The 13502-nt window shown below is 64.2% G+C and overlaps 2 protein-coding genes across 6 annotated transcripts; one reads left to right on the top strand and one right to left on the bottom strand.

Moving 5' to 3' along the window:
- Positions 1 to 506: 506 nt before the first annotated feature.
- LOC115914162 (perilipin-3-like) lies at positions 507 to 3574 on the top strand. Of its 2 annotated transcripts, XM_030966520.1 has the most exons (9): positions 507 to 636; positions 1006 to 1063; positions 1283 to 1478; positions 1742 to 1824; positions 1903 to 1987; positions 2021 to 2380; positions 2497 to 2687; positions 2773 to 2895; positions 2969 to 3574. In XM_030966520.1, the coding sequence occupies exons 1-9, from the start codon at positions 536 to 538 to the stop codon at positions 3311 to 3313; spliced, it is 1542 nt and encodes a 513-aa protein (XP_030822380.1). In that variant the 5' UTR covers positions 507 to 535; the 3' UTR covers positions 3314 to 3574. The 2 variants fall into 2 exon arrangements, with proteins under 2 accessions (XP_030822380.1, XP_030822379.1); XM_030966519.1 differs by having other exon boundaries at positions 1903 to 2380.
- An 817-nt stretch (positions 3575 to 4391) lies between these two features.
- HDGFL2 (HDGF like 2) lies at positions 4392 to 13319 on the bottom strand. 4 transcript variants are annotated; one of them, XM_030966513.1, is made up of 16 exons: positions 13166 to 13319; positions 11498 to 11574; positions 11287 to 11425; positions 9477 to 9656; positions 9001 to 9117; positions 8788 to 8859; positions 8397 to 8538; positions 8130 to 8205; positions 7765 to 8050; positions 7060 to 7154; positions 6599 to 6669; positions 6211 to 6281; positions 5969 to 6070; positions 5664 to 5877; positions 4884 to 5007; positions 4392 to 4751 (listed from the first exon to the last, which is right to left on the bottom strand). In XM_030966513.1, the coding sequence occupies exons 1-16, from the start codon at positions 13235 to 13237 to the stop codon at positions 4661 to 4663; spliced, it is 1929 nt and encodes a 642-aa protein (XP_030822373.1). In that variant the 5' UTR covers positions 13238 to 13319; the 3' UTR covers positions 4392 to 4660. The 4 variants fall into 4 exon arrangements, with proteins under 4 accessions (XP_030822373.1, XP_030822374.1, XP_030822375.1 ...); XM_030966514.1 differs by having other exon boundaries at positions 4392 to 4748; XM_030966515.1 differs by lacking the exons at positions 11287 to 11425; positions 11498 to 11574.
- Between the last annotated feature and the right edge of the window lie 183 nt (positions 13320 to 13502).

The raw sequence follows: 13502 nt of genomic DNA, 5'->3' as shown, positions 1-13502 counted from the left end.
AGGCACAGCGCGGTCACAGCACCCGCTGGGGCGACACCGGGAGCCCCAGGACCGTCCATCGTCCCGCCGCCGGCACCCACCGGGGCCAATCTGACCAACTGCACCGGGCCAGGTGTGCGGGAGCACCGGGACCCCCGGGCCTGGGGAGGGGAAGGGAGGGGACGCTCGGGAGGGTCGGGGCGCGGTCTGTCCCGGGGGATCGGTGCCACGGAGGGCCGGGGGCGGGGGTGCTCTAGCTCGGGGCTCGGGGTGTCACTGCAGAGCGGCCCCGGGGGTGTCCGGTCGCCAGGGAGTGTCAGTGCAGCCCAGTCCCGGGGATCCGGTACCGGGCAGGGAGGGGGGGGGAAGGTCAGTGCAGCACCGACCGAGGAATGGGGTCCCGGGGGGCTCAGCGCGGCCCAGGCCCGGCGGATCCGGGGCCGGAGACTCGGTGCGGGCGGTTCCCGGGGGCTCGCTGCTCTCGCGGCCCCGCGCTCCCCGCCGGTCGCTGCTCCCGGTCCGCCCCGGGCCGGCCCCGCTGGGCGGCCCCGGTCACATGCGCTCGGGGCGGGCTCCGGGGTATAAAGGGCGGCGGGGAGGAGCGGGGCGAGCCCGGAGCCGAACCGAGCGGAGCAGAACCGACCCCAGCCGCCAGCGGTGAGCACGATCCGGGGCCGGCCCGCGATCCTGGTTCCGATCGCGATCCCGCTTCCGATCCCGGTTCCGATCGCAATCTCGGTCCTGTTCCCGATCGCGATCCCCGCCCTGTTCCCGATGGCAATCCCAGTCCCGGTCCCGGTCCCGGTCTCAATCCTGGTTCCGATCGCGATCCCGGTCCCGATCCCGCCTGTGATCCCGATCGTGATCCCGGTCGCGGTCCCCGGGACCCCCCTGTCCCGGGATTTCCCAACCGCGTGGGAGCTGCCCCGTTCCGGGGGGCGGTAACTTGGGGCCCTCCCTGCGAGAGGCGGGAGGGGGGCGCTGGGGGGGCCTGACCCCACTCACGGTCCCGTCTGTGCCCCCCAGCCCCACCATGGCCACCAGCGAGCCCACGCCGGCGCAGCCCAAGGCAGAGGAGCAGCAGGTCAGTGCGGGCAAGGCGGGGAATTTGGGGGCAATCCACGGGGTCCCTGCTTGGAGACGGGGATCGGGGTTCTGCCACCCTCCGATGGGCTTGGAGGGCCACGGGAACACCCCAAAACCATCGCCGGGGTGTTGGGAACACACACCACACCCCATTCCCTGTGAGACTTGGGGGGGGTCCCTCAGTCCCTCGCTCACGCTGAGCCCTTCTGGCCCCCAGAACATCGGGACACGCGTGGCCAACCTGCCCCTGGTGAGCTCAGCTTACGACATGGTGTCCTCCGCCTACACCTGCACCAAGGAGAGCCACCCCTACGTGCGCTCCGTCTGCGATGTGGCTGAGAAGGGCGTGAAGACGCTGACGGCGGCAGCGGTGAGCGGGGCCCAGCCCCTCCTCACCCGGCTGGAGCCCCAGAGTGAGTGCAGGGGGGGGACAGCACCCCGCAGGGCTGGGGGACCCCCCAAAAGTGGCTGTGCCCAGGCTCTCGTGAGGAACCAGGAGAGGCAGGACCTGGTTTTGTGTCTCTGGTTTGTATGGCCGAGGAGTAAACGGCTGCAGAAGCTGGAAGAAAAGATGTGGGGGCAGCACCCCCTGAATTTTGGGGTGATGGAGAATTGGGCCTGGCAGAGCTCCTGCAAGGCAGCAGGAGGCTAAACCCACCTCTTTTTCCATCTCCAGTTTCTTGCGCCAATGAATTCGCCTGCAAAGGGCTGGACAAGCTGGAGGAGAAGCTGCCCATCCTGCAGCAGCCCCCCCAGAAGGTACCAGGGTGGGCTGGGCTGGGGTGGGCAGCACACTCGGGCCCCCAGTGCTTAACAGAGGTTTGTGTGTCTGCCCAGATCATCTCAGACACCAAACTGCTGGTGACCTCCACGGTGACGGGGGCCAGGGATGTGCTGACCAGCACCATGGCCGGGGCTAAAGATGCAGTGACCAGCACCATGGCCGGGGCTAAAGATGCAGTGTCCAGCACCGTGTCTGGGGCCAGGGATGCAGTGTCCAGCACCGTGTCTGGGGCCAGGGATGCAGTGTCCAGCACGGTGGCCGGACAAGGATGCAGTGTCCAGCACGGTGGCCGGAGCCAAGGATGCAGTGTCCAGCAGCGTGACCGGGGCCAAGGACGCGGTGACCAGCCGAGTGACGGTGTGATGGACATGACCAAAGGGGCAGTACAGGGTGGCGTGGAGCTGACCAGGTCAGCGGTCAGCAGTGGTGTCAGCACCGTGGGCCAGATGGTGGCCAGCGGGGTGGACTCCGTGCTGGGCAAGTCGGAGGAGCTGGTGGACCATTACCTGCCCATGACAGACGAGGAGCTGGGTGAGCAGCTGATCCCAACCCTCCGGAGAGGGTGGGCAGAGCCTGGGCAGAGCAGGGGGGGCTCTGTGGGGTGGTGATGGTGGTGCTGGGACCCCTGAGCAGCTCCTGTCCCACAGCCAAGCTGGCCACGGCCGTGGAGGGCTTCGAGACGGAGCAGCAGAGGCAGCAGCAGAGCTACTTCGTGCGCCTGGGCTCCCTGTCCACCAAGGTGCGGCACCGAGCGCTCCAGCACTCCCTGAGCAAACTGCAGAGCGCCCGCCAGAGCAGCCAGGACCTGCTGGCCCAGCTCCAGCGCACCCTCGACCTGGTAGGAGCCAGCCCCGCGCCCCCTGTGCCACCCCGGGGTGTGCCCCTCGGCCCCCCCACCCAGCCGCACTGTGCCCCTCGCCCAGGTGGAGACCCTGAAGCAGGGCGTGGACCAGCGGCTGCAGGGAGGGCAGGAGAAGCTGCAGCAGCTGTGGCTGGAGTGGAGCAAGAAGCAGCCAGGTGGTGGCAAGGACCAGGTGCCACCGGAGGTAGGAGCAGGGCAGGGGGTGCCCAGGGTGACGGGGGTGTCCCCCAGGCCTCACCCCCCGTGTCCCCCCGCAGGCGGTGGAGTCGGGCACGGTGACCATGCTGCAGGGCTTGAGCCAGCAGCTGCAGAGCTCCTACCAGCCCCTGGTGTCCAGCCTGCAGGGCCTCCCGGCCACCGTGCAGGACAAGGCGGGGCAGGTCCGGCAGAACGTGGAGGAGCTGCAGGTGGCGCTGGCCTCTGTCACCTCCCTGCAGGACGTGACGGGCCCCGTGCTGGCCCGGGCCCGCGACCATGCCGCCAAAGCCCGGCAGCTGATGGACGAGCTGGTGGAACACGTGGCCTTCAACACCCCCCTGACGTGGCTGGTGGGACCCTTTGCCCCCTCGGGCAAGCGCCCGGTGGAGCTGGAGGCGGAGTAGCGATTCTGGGCCGCTTCCCTCCCCAAAAAGCCTCGTTAGGAGTCTTTGCTACGCCCCCCCAGCCCCCCTCACCTTGTGCCTGTCTCTGTGGGGACCCTCCTGCCTGCCCCAGCTCTGTCACTTGTCCCCTTGCTGGGCACCTGCAGTTATGTGCCTTGGCTGCCCCAAGTGCCTCTTGGGGGTCCCCCGTGTCCTCGGTGCCTTCAAACTTCCACCCTTGCAGGGTCAGAACAGCACAAGAAGCAATAAATTCTGGTTAGTTTTGCACTGGACTGAGGTTTCTTTGGGGGTGTGGGAGGGAGGAATTGGGCTCTGGAGGAAAAATCCCCTCCCCAAGAGCTGGGGACCCCCATGTCCTGAGCCCCCATTCCACAGCCAGCCCCACTGTGGGAGCAGGGGTGGCAGGAGAGGAGCTGGCAGTGGGATCAGCAGTGGGGTCCTGGAGGGGACCTCCCACTTCCCAGCAGTTGGGCAAGAGGCGCTCGGGGTGGTTTGGGCTTTATTTAGGCCTTGTTTATACGGAGTGAGTGTGAAATCAGTCCTGGCAAAAGCAAAAGCTGAGTGTCCCCAGGGCAGAGTTACTGCAGCCTGCGAGGGGAGGGGGGGTCGGGGCATCCTCCCCCGGGGCTGGGGCACAAAGAGCGGGCGGCGCCGGGCGGGGCCGGGAGCTCTTTCTTGGACACGGACAAAAGCTCTGGAGCCTTGCAACAGAGCAAAACCACTGAGCTGCTGCCCAGCACGGGCAGGATGGTGCCAGGGGCAGTCCCTCCCTAGCACACACCCATTTTACCCTTATTTTACCCCAAGAAGTTGGTGCCCAGTCCTGCTGCCACCCCTGGGGCAGAGGGATCAGGCTCCAGCAGCTGCCTCTGGATGGAGAGAGGATTGTGACGGTGGGGAAAGGGACTTGGAGCAGCCCCTGAGTGCCTAATCCTGGTCAGAGGGAATTTGGGGACCCATGGGGTGCTCTCCAGCCCTGACCATGGGCAGGGGGTTAAGGTTCTCCCCTCATCCCAGCCAGAGATGCCTCAAGAAAGAGACATGGGGGTTCCTTCTGTTTTTCATTAGAAAACCCTTTATATTCATTTCATGTCGGTTGAAATCACAAGAAATTAGGTAGGAGGGGAAAAAAAAAACAAAACAAAAATTAAAAACGGGGGAGGGGGGGACAAATACAGACACCAGCACAGCCCCCCCGCGGGTGCTGCCTCCGCAGGGACGGGACACGGGACAAGACCAAGGACATCGGCTACGGTGGGACAGAGTGAAGTGACTCAGGCAGGAGATGAGGCAGAGGCTGCTCTCCCTTCACAGCCTCTCCTCCTCCTCCACGTGGGAGCTGCTTCCTCAGCTCTCCTCCTCCTCCTCCTCCTCATCCGCAGCCTCCGACTCCCCGCGAGCTCGCTCCGGCCCGGCCTTGGGATAGTCCTGGACACTGCTGGGGGAGAGCAGGGGCAGGGAGAGCTCAGCCCCCTGCCCCTCTGCCACATGCCAGCTCCTTCCCAAGCTGGGAGAACCCTTTCACAACCCAAATGACCCCTGCAGCCCCCAGACCTGCCCCCACACTCACTTGTTGTGGGGCTCCTCTGTGGATGCCTCCAGCTCCCCAGCTCCTGGCCCCTGGCTCTTGTCCTTCTCCTCTGTGCCCTCTGACTTTTGGGACAGGGATTCACCATTCACAGGACCTGACAGGTCTGAAAGGAAGAGACAGAGGCTCAGGCTCTTGGACCCCCTCATCCATCCCGACCCTCGTGGACTGAGGATCCACAGCCACAGACATGCAGCCAAGCCTGAGGGGACCCCAGTACTGGCCTGACCCCCACAGCTGCAAGAAGGGCCCCAAAACCTCCATCCCCCAGCCCAGAGACACCGTCAGGGTGGATTTTCCCTGTCAGTTCCTCTGGGAAGGCTCTTGCAGCACCACCAGGACAGCCCCAGGCAGAGACCTGGCTCTGAGGGTGGAAGATCCCAGTCACCACTCCCTGTGCAAGAGCCTGAGCCAGTGTCCAAGGACATCTCCACATTCCTCCATGCCTGGACCAGAGCTCAGGCTGGCAGGGAGGAGCTGTCCTGAGCCAAAAAGCAGCAGGGAAGGCCCCGAGAGCCCGGGCGTGGGGCTCGAGGTTTGCCCTCTGCTCTCACTGCACTCCCCATCCAGCCCTTTCCCACTCCTGGCACTCCAGCAAAGCAGGGCCTGGAGGGGCTGATCCCTCCACCACGAGGCCAAGAGCCACCTCCCCATGCCCTGTGTCCCCAGCAGGATGGGGCATGCCCCAAGGAGGGGACTGTGACCTGCCCAGACAGGGCAGGGAGTGCTCCCGGGATGTTCAGGGATGCTCAGGAATGTTACCAGCATTTGTCTCCTCTTCCCCCTTCTCATTCCGTGTCTCTGCACCCGACAGCTTCTCCTGGCCCTTCTCTGCCTCCCCCTTGTCCTTCTCGGGCCCAGCTTTGTTGGCTTTCTGCATGGATTCCATCTTTGGTCCCAGCACACGCGACTTCAACCGGGTGTAGACTTCGGCCGCTTTTTCCATCACGTCCTTGTTGGCCTTGTAGCGCCGGATCTGCCCCGGGAGCAGGAGGAGGGACCCCCTTAGAGCTGGGGCCAGGCAGGCTCCTTGCTCGCCCCAGGGAGGCCTCAGCCCTCTGCTCTACCTTCTTGAGTGTAGCCACCACATCCGTGTGCTTCTGGAGGATGTGGGAAGTGACCTGGAGCGTGCCCAGCTCCTCGAGCGCGTTCAGACACCGCTTGATGTCCTGCAGGGGTGGCAGCGGGGTCAGGAGCTGCCCTGGGGGCACCTGGGGCCTCCCAGCACCCTCAAAGGGAGGAGGAGGAGCATTCCTGGGTATCACAGCAGGGCAAGGATGAGCAGGGATGTCCCAGGCCAGGCACTCACCGGGTTATCCACCTTCAGCGCAAACTTGATCTCACTGTGAAGTTTCTGGAGTTTCTCTTCCACTGTGGGCTCTGGAGCAGAGAGACAGACACAGCTCGAGATGTCAGGGCACCAGCAGAGCCCAGGGTCTATTCTGGGGCCTGGAATCACTCCCAGGCAGGGGTTTGTGTCCTCCTGCACTTCCAAAGCTGAGCACAGCCCCAGGAATGTCTCTGGAGAGGATGGGTTGGGGTGTGCCAAGATGGGGAGGGGGTGCCAGGGAAGTGATCAAAGCAGCGCTGGGAAAAACCCTGGCACAACCTCACTGATCCCTCCCTGTCCCAGGGATGGGGGAACCAACCCTGGAGCCTCTCCTCCCCTCTGTGATGGGAAGCAGTGCGTCTCTCACCCTTTTTCTTCTCCACCCTCCTTTCGGGGATCGGGTCGGATTTCTTTCGGCCTCGTTCCACTTTCAGAGGTCTGTGTGAAGGGAAGGAAAAAGGGAAGATGGCTGTGGTGATCTCTCTGCTCAGCACTGGGCTAACAAGAGGGATGGCACTGGCTGGAGCATCCAGGCCCCTCCACCCTGGTCACAGCTCCCCTGTGCCCCAGCTTCCCAGGAACGCAGACGGGAAAAGCCCCATGAGAAAGAAAACACCACAGAATGTCATCCTGGTAACCCCCAACAGCTGGGAAGGCTGAAGGAAGCACCTTGAGCTCAGGAGGAGGGGAGGAGAGGCCCAGCCCCTCTCGCAGGAGCTGCAGCCCCAGGAGCCCCATGCCCACCCTGGGGTGCCAGGGCTGGAGCTGGGCAGGACCAGCCCCATTCCCAGGAGGAAAGGGGAGGGAGGGAGGTGTGGAGATGCTGACTTGTTCCGTGGCTTCTCCTCTGCTCGGCCCCTCTTCTCCTTCTGATTTGGTTTCCTTGACAACTCCGAGGGCTGTTTCTTCACCGGCTTCTTTACCTTGGAGGAGAGAACAATGCAGGGAGAGCAGCAGAGCCCTCGCTGCTGCGGAACAGACAGAGCCACAGCCACGACACAATGGCACCCATGGCCACCCCAGTCACCCCAGTGCCATGGCACAGCATCACCCCATGGTGCATGGTCACCCTACGTGTTCCCAAAGGCTCCAGGGGGACAGTGGAGCAAACCCCATGACTGTGGTGGAGGAGCATCTTGGAGATCACAGAATGGTTTGGGTTGGGAGGGAACACAAAGCTCACCCCGTCCCACCCCTGTCATGGGCAGGGACACAAGGACACCTTCCACTGTGCCCCAGGGTGCTCCAAGCCCCATCCAACCCGGTCTTGGACACTTCCAGGGATGGAGCAGCCACAGCTGCAATGGGCACCCTGTGCCAGATGTGAGGCTCACAGCTGGATGAGGCCTCCTGGGCCAGGGGAAGAGCTCCCACTCCAAGGATGGACACAACCCTTCCCAACACCATGTGGGCAGCTGCAGGCTAACCCAAGAGCACGAGAGCAAGTCCCTGCCACTCCTGGAGGTCCCTGATGGCCTGACAGGAAGGTGACAGGCTGTCCATCCACCCCAGGCCCCACAGCTCTGCACTCACCTCCTTCTCCTGCTCCAGCTCAGAGTCCGAGGAGGACGGAGCCTTGGCCCGGCCCCTCCGGCCCTTTTTGGCCGCTTCATCCTCGGCGCTGCTGTCCGAGTCCGAGTGCACCTCCTCGCCCTTCTCTGCCTTCTCCTTCCTTTTCTCCTTCTCCTCTTTCTCCTGCTCCCGGAGCCGGCGGATCTCCTCCTCCTGCTCCCTCTTCCTCTTCTCCTCCAGCTCCCGCCGCCGCTCCTCGTCCCGCCTCTTCCACTCGCTGATGCGATCCACGTCGCTGTCGCTGTCACTGCCAGGACAGGACAGGCTCGGACCCCTGTGCGAGCCCCAGCCCAGCCCAAGGGTGGTACTGCCCCAGCTGAGCTCACCTGTCACTGCTGGAGCTGCTGGGGACACGCTCTGGCTTCGGTTTCCTGCCCCGGGGCTTGGGAGGGGGTTTCTCAGCTGCAAGACAACAGGGACACGTTCAGCAGGAGCCCTGCAGGTCCCTCTGTTAAAACAGCCCCGAGAGCCAGAGGCAGAGGGGTTCTAGAATGTGCCCAGAATGTGGGATGGGACTGCAGAGCCTTGGGATGCCTGAGCTGCCACAGTCCCACCCCGAGGTGGTGGCAGGAGCAGGAGCAGCCCCGGGGTACCTGGCTTGCGGCCCCGTGGTGCCTTTTTCACCGACACATCCGAGTCCGAGTCCGAGTCCGACTTGGCCATGTCCACGGTGGCATTGCCCATCTCCAGATCCGAGTCCACTTTGGAGTCGGAGTCAGAGCCAGACTCCACTTTCTGCAGGCAGAGAGCAGGGCTGGGATGGAGGGTGGCCATGGGGTGGCACTGCCCCAGTCCCAGCAATACCCCCAAAGCCAGCAGTGTCCTAGATCCCAGCACCCAGAGCCCCCACAGGTCACCGAGAGATCAGCGAGGTCCCTCCAGGTGCTCCAGCCCAGGGCACAGCCCTGTCACCCCCAGCTCCCCCCTCCCCACAGTGCAGACCCTGGCTCCTCTCCAGCCTTCCTCAGATTTGGGGTCCTTTACCTTCTTCTTCCTCCCCGCTGCCGGCATCCTGCGTGGAGCCCGGGACACTGGCTTCTTTTCAGGAGTGAAATCCTGGAGGAAAACAGGAATATGAGCAAATGTGGAACAGTGTCACCATGGAATCAAGCCAGTCAGGTTCCCTTCAGCCTCTGCCCCACTCCCTCAGGGATGTTCTCCCCACAACCCTCCCAGCGTAACCCAAAATCCTCTCACCTGGTCACTGTTTTTTTCCGACTCAGAAGATGTTTCTGAGTTCTCCTCTTCTGTGACAGAGGGGCTGCCCTGATCCAAGTCACTGGAGGATTTCCGAGGCCGTTTTGTCACAGGCATCTGCCAAAGGAGAGGTGACAAGATGAGAGAAGCCCATTCCTTCCCCATCCATCCTGGAAAGCAAATGCTTCCTGGGAAGGGCTTTCTCCAACAGGCCCTGCAAGAGCTGCACTCAGATCTGCAGCTCTGGATCCTCCTCCAGGCTCCAAACCAGCCAGGACAGGCCATCCCACCACCCCACAGGCATCACAAGACAGCTGTGAGACCCCAAACCACGCTGAGCCCCATTTCCCACTGGAGAATCCAGAGGCAGTTGGTTTCTCCACCACCTTCTGCTGAGGTGGCTTCAAGGAAAGCTCCGTGACGGAGCCACAGTGTCCCCTGGCTGGGCCACCCTCCTGTCCCCAGCCCACACTCACTTTCATGGCCAAGGATTTCCTCTTGAGCCCGCTGTGGTCGCTGCCTCGGTCCGAGTCCTCGTCGCTGTCCACCTTCTCCATGGGGCCCGTGGCCATGGCAGAGTCGTCCTCGTCGTCCCCGGCGTCGCTGCCCGCCATGGGGTCGTTCTCGGGGACATCGCTGTCGGAGGAGCTCGCGGGCTAAAGGCAGCGGGAGGACAGCGGGGTTAGGGGGGCTGTGGGGCATTTGGGGGGGCAGGAGAGGACAGAGAGGGGGCACCAAGGGTGGGGAGCGAAGGAGGGCAGAGCTGGGTGTGCAGAGCAGTGCAGGGCAGCCCCCCTCGCAGCATGGATCCCTCTGGAGCAGCTCCCAACAACGGCACCAACCCTGCCTGGGGAATGCTGCCCCCGTTCCCACAGCCCCACAGAGAGCACCAGTGACACATTCCTGGGACGCTGCTGCCTCGCTGCCCTCTGCCCCCCATCCTCACAGCCCTGCCAAAATCCCTGGAGCTGGGAGCAGAGCCCAGCCCTCCCCTGCCCTGACGGCGCCAGACAAGCCGGGGTGGTCGGGTTCAGCTTCTGCTTCTGCTTCCACTTGGATCAGGCCTCTTCCTGTCCTCTCTGCACACTTTCCCATGGGAAAGGTCCACACAAGGAGTTCAGGTGGCCACTGTGCTCTTCCCAGGTGGGATCTCCTGTGTCCTGCTCCCTGAAGGTCTCCTTGTTTCTCCAGGTTCCTCGCACAGGACATCACATCCCAACTTCATCTTCTGGGCTGCTCCTCTGTTTCTGGCAGCACTGACATTCCTAGAGCTGAGTTCTTCCAGCTGCTGGAAAGCCTCTCCTCACCCTTGGCTGTTCCTGGCACCTCGCTTCACTCAGGTTTCAAAGCCAAGGAAACTTCAGTGTCTTCTCCTGCTCCATTCGCCCATAGGACGCAGTGGGTGTTGGTGAACCCTCAGCCTTGCTCAGTCCCTCGTGGGTCCCTGATGGGAATTCCCAGCAGATTCCTGGCCATGGCAGGTGGTGCCTCCCCTCACCAGCACCAATCTCCAGGTTTTCAAGCACCTCCACAGCCTCACCTTGCCCTACATCCAGCTTTGGATAGACCATTTCCCAACCCCTGCCCCTCAAACCACATCCTCACTCCTGCCCGGCCATGGCACGGCCTGGGGGGCTCATTCCCTACACCTGCTGACCTCCAGGGACCACCTCAACCTTGCTGCCCACCCTGCAAACCTTGCTCTGCCTCTTCAGCCCCACTGCCTACAAAGCCGATGCCTCCTGTGATGATCTTTACAGAATAAATTGGATCCCAATTATGGCCATGAGATGCCCCCACAAGAAGTTGACAAAGAGCTGTTCCTGGCCCAGCCCGCTCCAAATCCCGCTGGAGGGCTCAGGAACCTTGGGAATGGATGAGGAGGGGACTCCCCAACAGTCCACAAGCAGATCCAGGAGCCAGGGACGAGCAAGCCTCAAGTTCTTGCTCTGACAACAAAATCTCCATGATTTTGGGCAAGCAGCACCAAGCACAACCCCAGTTCCACCGTGACAACGGGGCAGAAGCGCCTTCCTCCAGAGCAAGCGGGAACTTCCAGTGCTCCTGGAAGCCTGAGGGAAACCCCTCCATGGAGGAAGATGAGGAGAGCAGACTCCCTGAGGAAGGGAGAGGGCAAGGAAGCAGAGGGTAGCTAATTCCACCCCAAGGAAGCCAAGCTGGAAGCTGGAAGCAATCGGCACAGCAGCAAGGAGAAGCAGAGACAGGAGGAGTGACTCGGGGGGACGGAGGGGCCGCAGCCCCATCCCCTGCCCAGCCCACACTCACCGCAGGGGCACTGTAACTGGCGTGGGGGTTGTTCTGGATTTCCCACAAGCCCTCGTTGAAGCCTTTTCTCTTGTTTGGTTTCCCGTATTTGTCTTTATATTTTTCGTAAGGGAACAGATCTTTAGGGCCCAAGAAGGCGCTGGAGAGAGACAAAGCAGAGGTGAGGCCGGAGCGGAGGCAGAGCCCGGCGGGGGAGCGAGGCAGCGCTTACGTCTCGTGCGTGCCGAAGAAGAAGATGGGGTACTTGTTCGGGGGGGGTTTCACGGCGCCGTCCGCGATGTCATCGATCTGAAAGGAAACCCAAAGCACGAGGAGGTCAGAGACAGCCGTGACGCGTCCTCAGCCCCGGCAAGCGGCGTCGGGTCCGGCACCCGCTTGGAGCCAAGCGCGGCAGGAAAGCACCCGGACGGGGCCCTGGCTACGGATCCGAGTCCCTGCGGGATCTCTACCAGAGAAACGGGGAGGATCCGGCACCGAGGTCTTGTGGGCAACGTGGGCCTTGCGCTACTCCCCCGGGGTCGGTGGCCGGGGCCCGGCAGCGCGGGCGGGGGCGATGGACGAGCGGCCGCAGGGTCCGTCCTGGCTGGAGGCCCCGCTGCCGGCCGGACACCCCCGTCTTCTGTGCTCCGGGCGTCTGGGCCGTGGGCAGGGAGAGCCTCGGGGTGAGCAGGGGCTGCTGGGGAGGTCTTCAGGGTGGGGGGACCCTTCCCCAGCAAGCAAGCGAGCTAAAGCAGAGGGGCTGTCCTGGCGGGAGCGGCAGTCCCGGTGTCACGGCGAGGTGCAGCCAAGCGGTGTCAGCTCCGGCCCCCTGAGCTCCCCGAGCCCGCACGGTTCCACCTGCCAGTCTCTTCCCATCCGAGGGCAGTGCGGGAACCTGCCGCGCCCTCGGCTGCTCCCGGGGACCCCGCAGAGCCCCCAAGCAGCCCCCAGCTGAGCACATCCCAAAGCAGCTCCCGCTCTCCAGGAGCACCGCGGCACGACGCTGTCACCCGGCCGGTGGCACCAGCTGTCCCCTCCCCAAACGCTCCAGCATCCCAAATAACCCCCCCAAAGCGCAGCAGCACCCGCTGATCCCGCACCGTGAGCGCTCACAGCAGGCCCCCCGCCCATGTCACACCCACAATGTCCCCTCGCTGTCCCCAACAAGGGACAGAAGCCCCGGCCCCACAGCGCAGTACTGAGCTCCCATCCCAACATGAGTTCCCATAGGGGATCTCTGAGCCAGTGCTGGACCCTCATCCCAGTACAGCGGCTCATGTGGGGTCCCCCATACCGGTACAGGACACCCCATTCCAGAACTGGGCCCGATCCCAGTGGAGGGGCTGGAATGGGAGCTCCCACCCCAGAATGGGACACCCCGCGCTGGTACTGGGCCCCATCCCAGTACAGGGCATTGCAATCCGGTACAGGTGCTGGGCTGTGACCCCACATCCCAGTCTGTGCGCTGGGACAGGTCCCTCACGCCACCACCGGCTCACATCCATGACAGACACCGACCTGGGTCCCCATCCCGAACGGGACACCCATCCGCACCCACTTCCCACCCGGTACAGGTACCGTTACAGCATGTCCACCCCGGTACCAGCTCCCCGTGCCGGTACCGGGCGCCCCGTCGCGGTACGGGTCCCGTTATGGCATCTCCATCCCGGTACGTGTTCCCACGCTGGTACCGTGCCCCATCCCGGTCCGGGATCCCAATCCCGGTACAGGTACCGTTATGGCATCTCCATCCCGGCAGGGGCCTCCGCTCCGGGGACAAGGGTCGGTACGCGTCCCCATCCTGTCTCGAGTCCCCCCTCCCGATCCCGCCCCTATCCCGGTCCGGGACCCCCGCCCCCCTCCCGCACCGTCCCCCCGCGGCGCGGCCCCGCGGTCTCACCCGGGCCGGCCAGTGCGGGTAGCCCTTCATCTTGGCGAAGACGAGGTCCCCGGGTTTGAAGCTGTGTGGCATGGCGGCACCGGGGGGCGCGGCGGGCGCGGGGGGCACCGGGCGCGGGCAGGCCCAGCCCAGGCCGCGGCAGCACCGGGCAGGCGGCGGGGGCGGCCCGCACCGCACGGCACGCAGGATATCCCGCCCCCGGTCGCGACCGCGCCGCCTATTGGTTCTGCCGCACGTCGCTCAGTCTATCCGACTAGTAGGAGCGAGGCGGTGGCGCGGCGGGATAACGGGATTGGGCCGCGCCGCCGGAGGCGCCGAAGCGGGGGGCGCTGGGGGG

Source organism: Camarhynchus parvulus, chromosome 28, assembly GCF_901933205.1.
Source record: "Camarhynchus parvulus chromosome 28, STF_HiC, whole genome shotgun sequence".
NCBI lineage: Eukaryota > Metazoa > Chordata > Aves > Passeriformes > Thraupidae > Camarhynchus > Camarhynchus parvulus.
This window is presented reverse-complemented; position numbering and strand designations above follow the sequence as displayed.

Excerpts from the sequence above, each read along its gene's own strand:
- LOC115914162 (XM_030966519.1), top strand. The coding sequence starts at position 536 with ATGCGCTCGGGGCGGGCTCCGGGGTATAAAGGGCGGCGGGGAGGAGCG. Across the intron at positions 2,381-2,496 it reads CATGACAGACGAGGAGCTGG|CCAAGCTGGCCACGGCCGTG; the intron begins GTGAGCAGCTGA and ends CCTGTCCCACAG. Across the intron at positions 2,896-2,968 it reads AGGACCAGGTGCCACCGGAG|GCGGTGGAGTCGGGCACGGT; the intron begins GTAGGAGCAGGG and ends GTCCCCCCGCAG.
- HDGFL2 (XM_030966513.1), bottom strand. The coding sequence starts at position 13,237 with ATGCCACACAGCTTCAAACCCGGGGACCTCGTCTTCGCCAAGATGAAG. Across the intron at positions 8,051-8,129 it reads AGCAGCTCCAGCAGTGACAG|TGACAGCGACAGCGACGTGG; the intron begins GTGAGCTCAGCT and ends CTGTCCTGGCAG. Across the intron at positions 5,878-5,968 it reads TGGTGGCTACACTCAAGAAG|ATCCGGCGCTACAAGGCCAA; the intron begins GTAGAGCAGAGG and ends CTCCCGGGGCAG.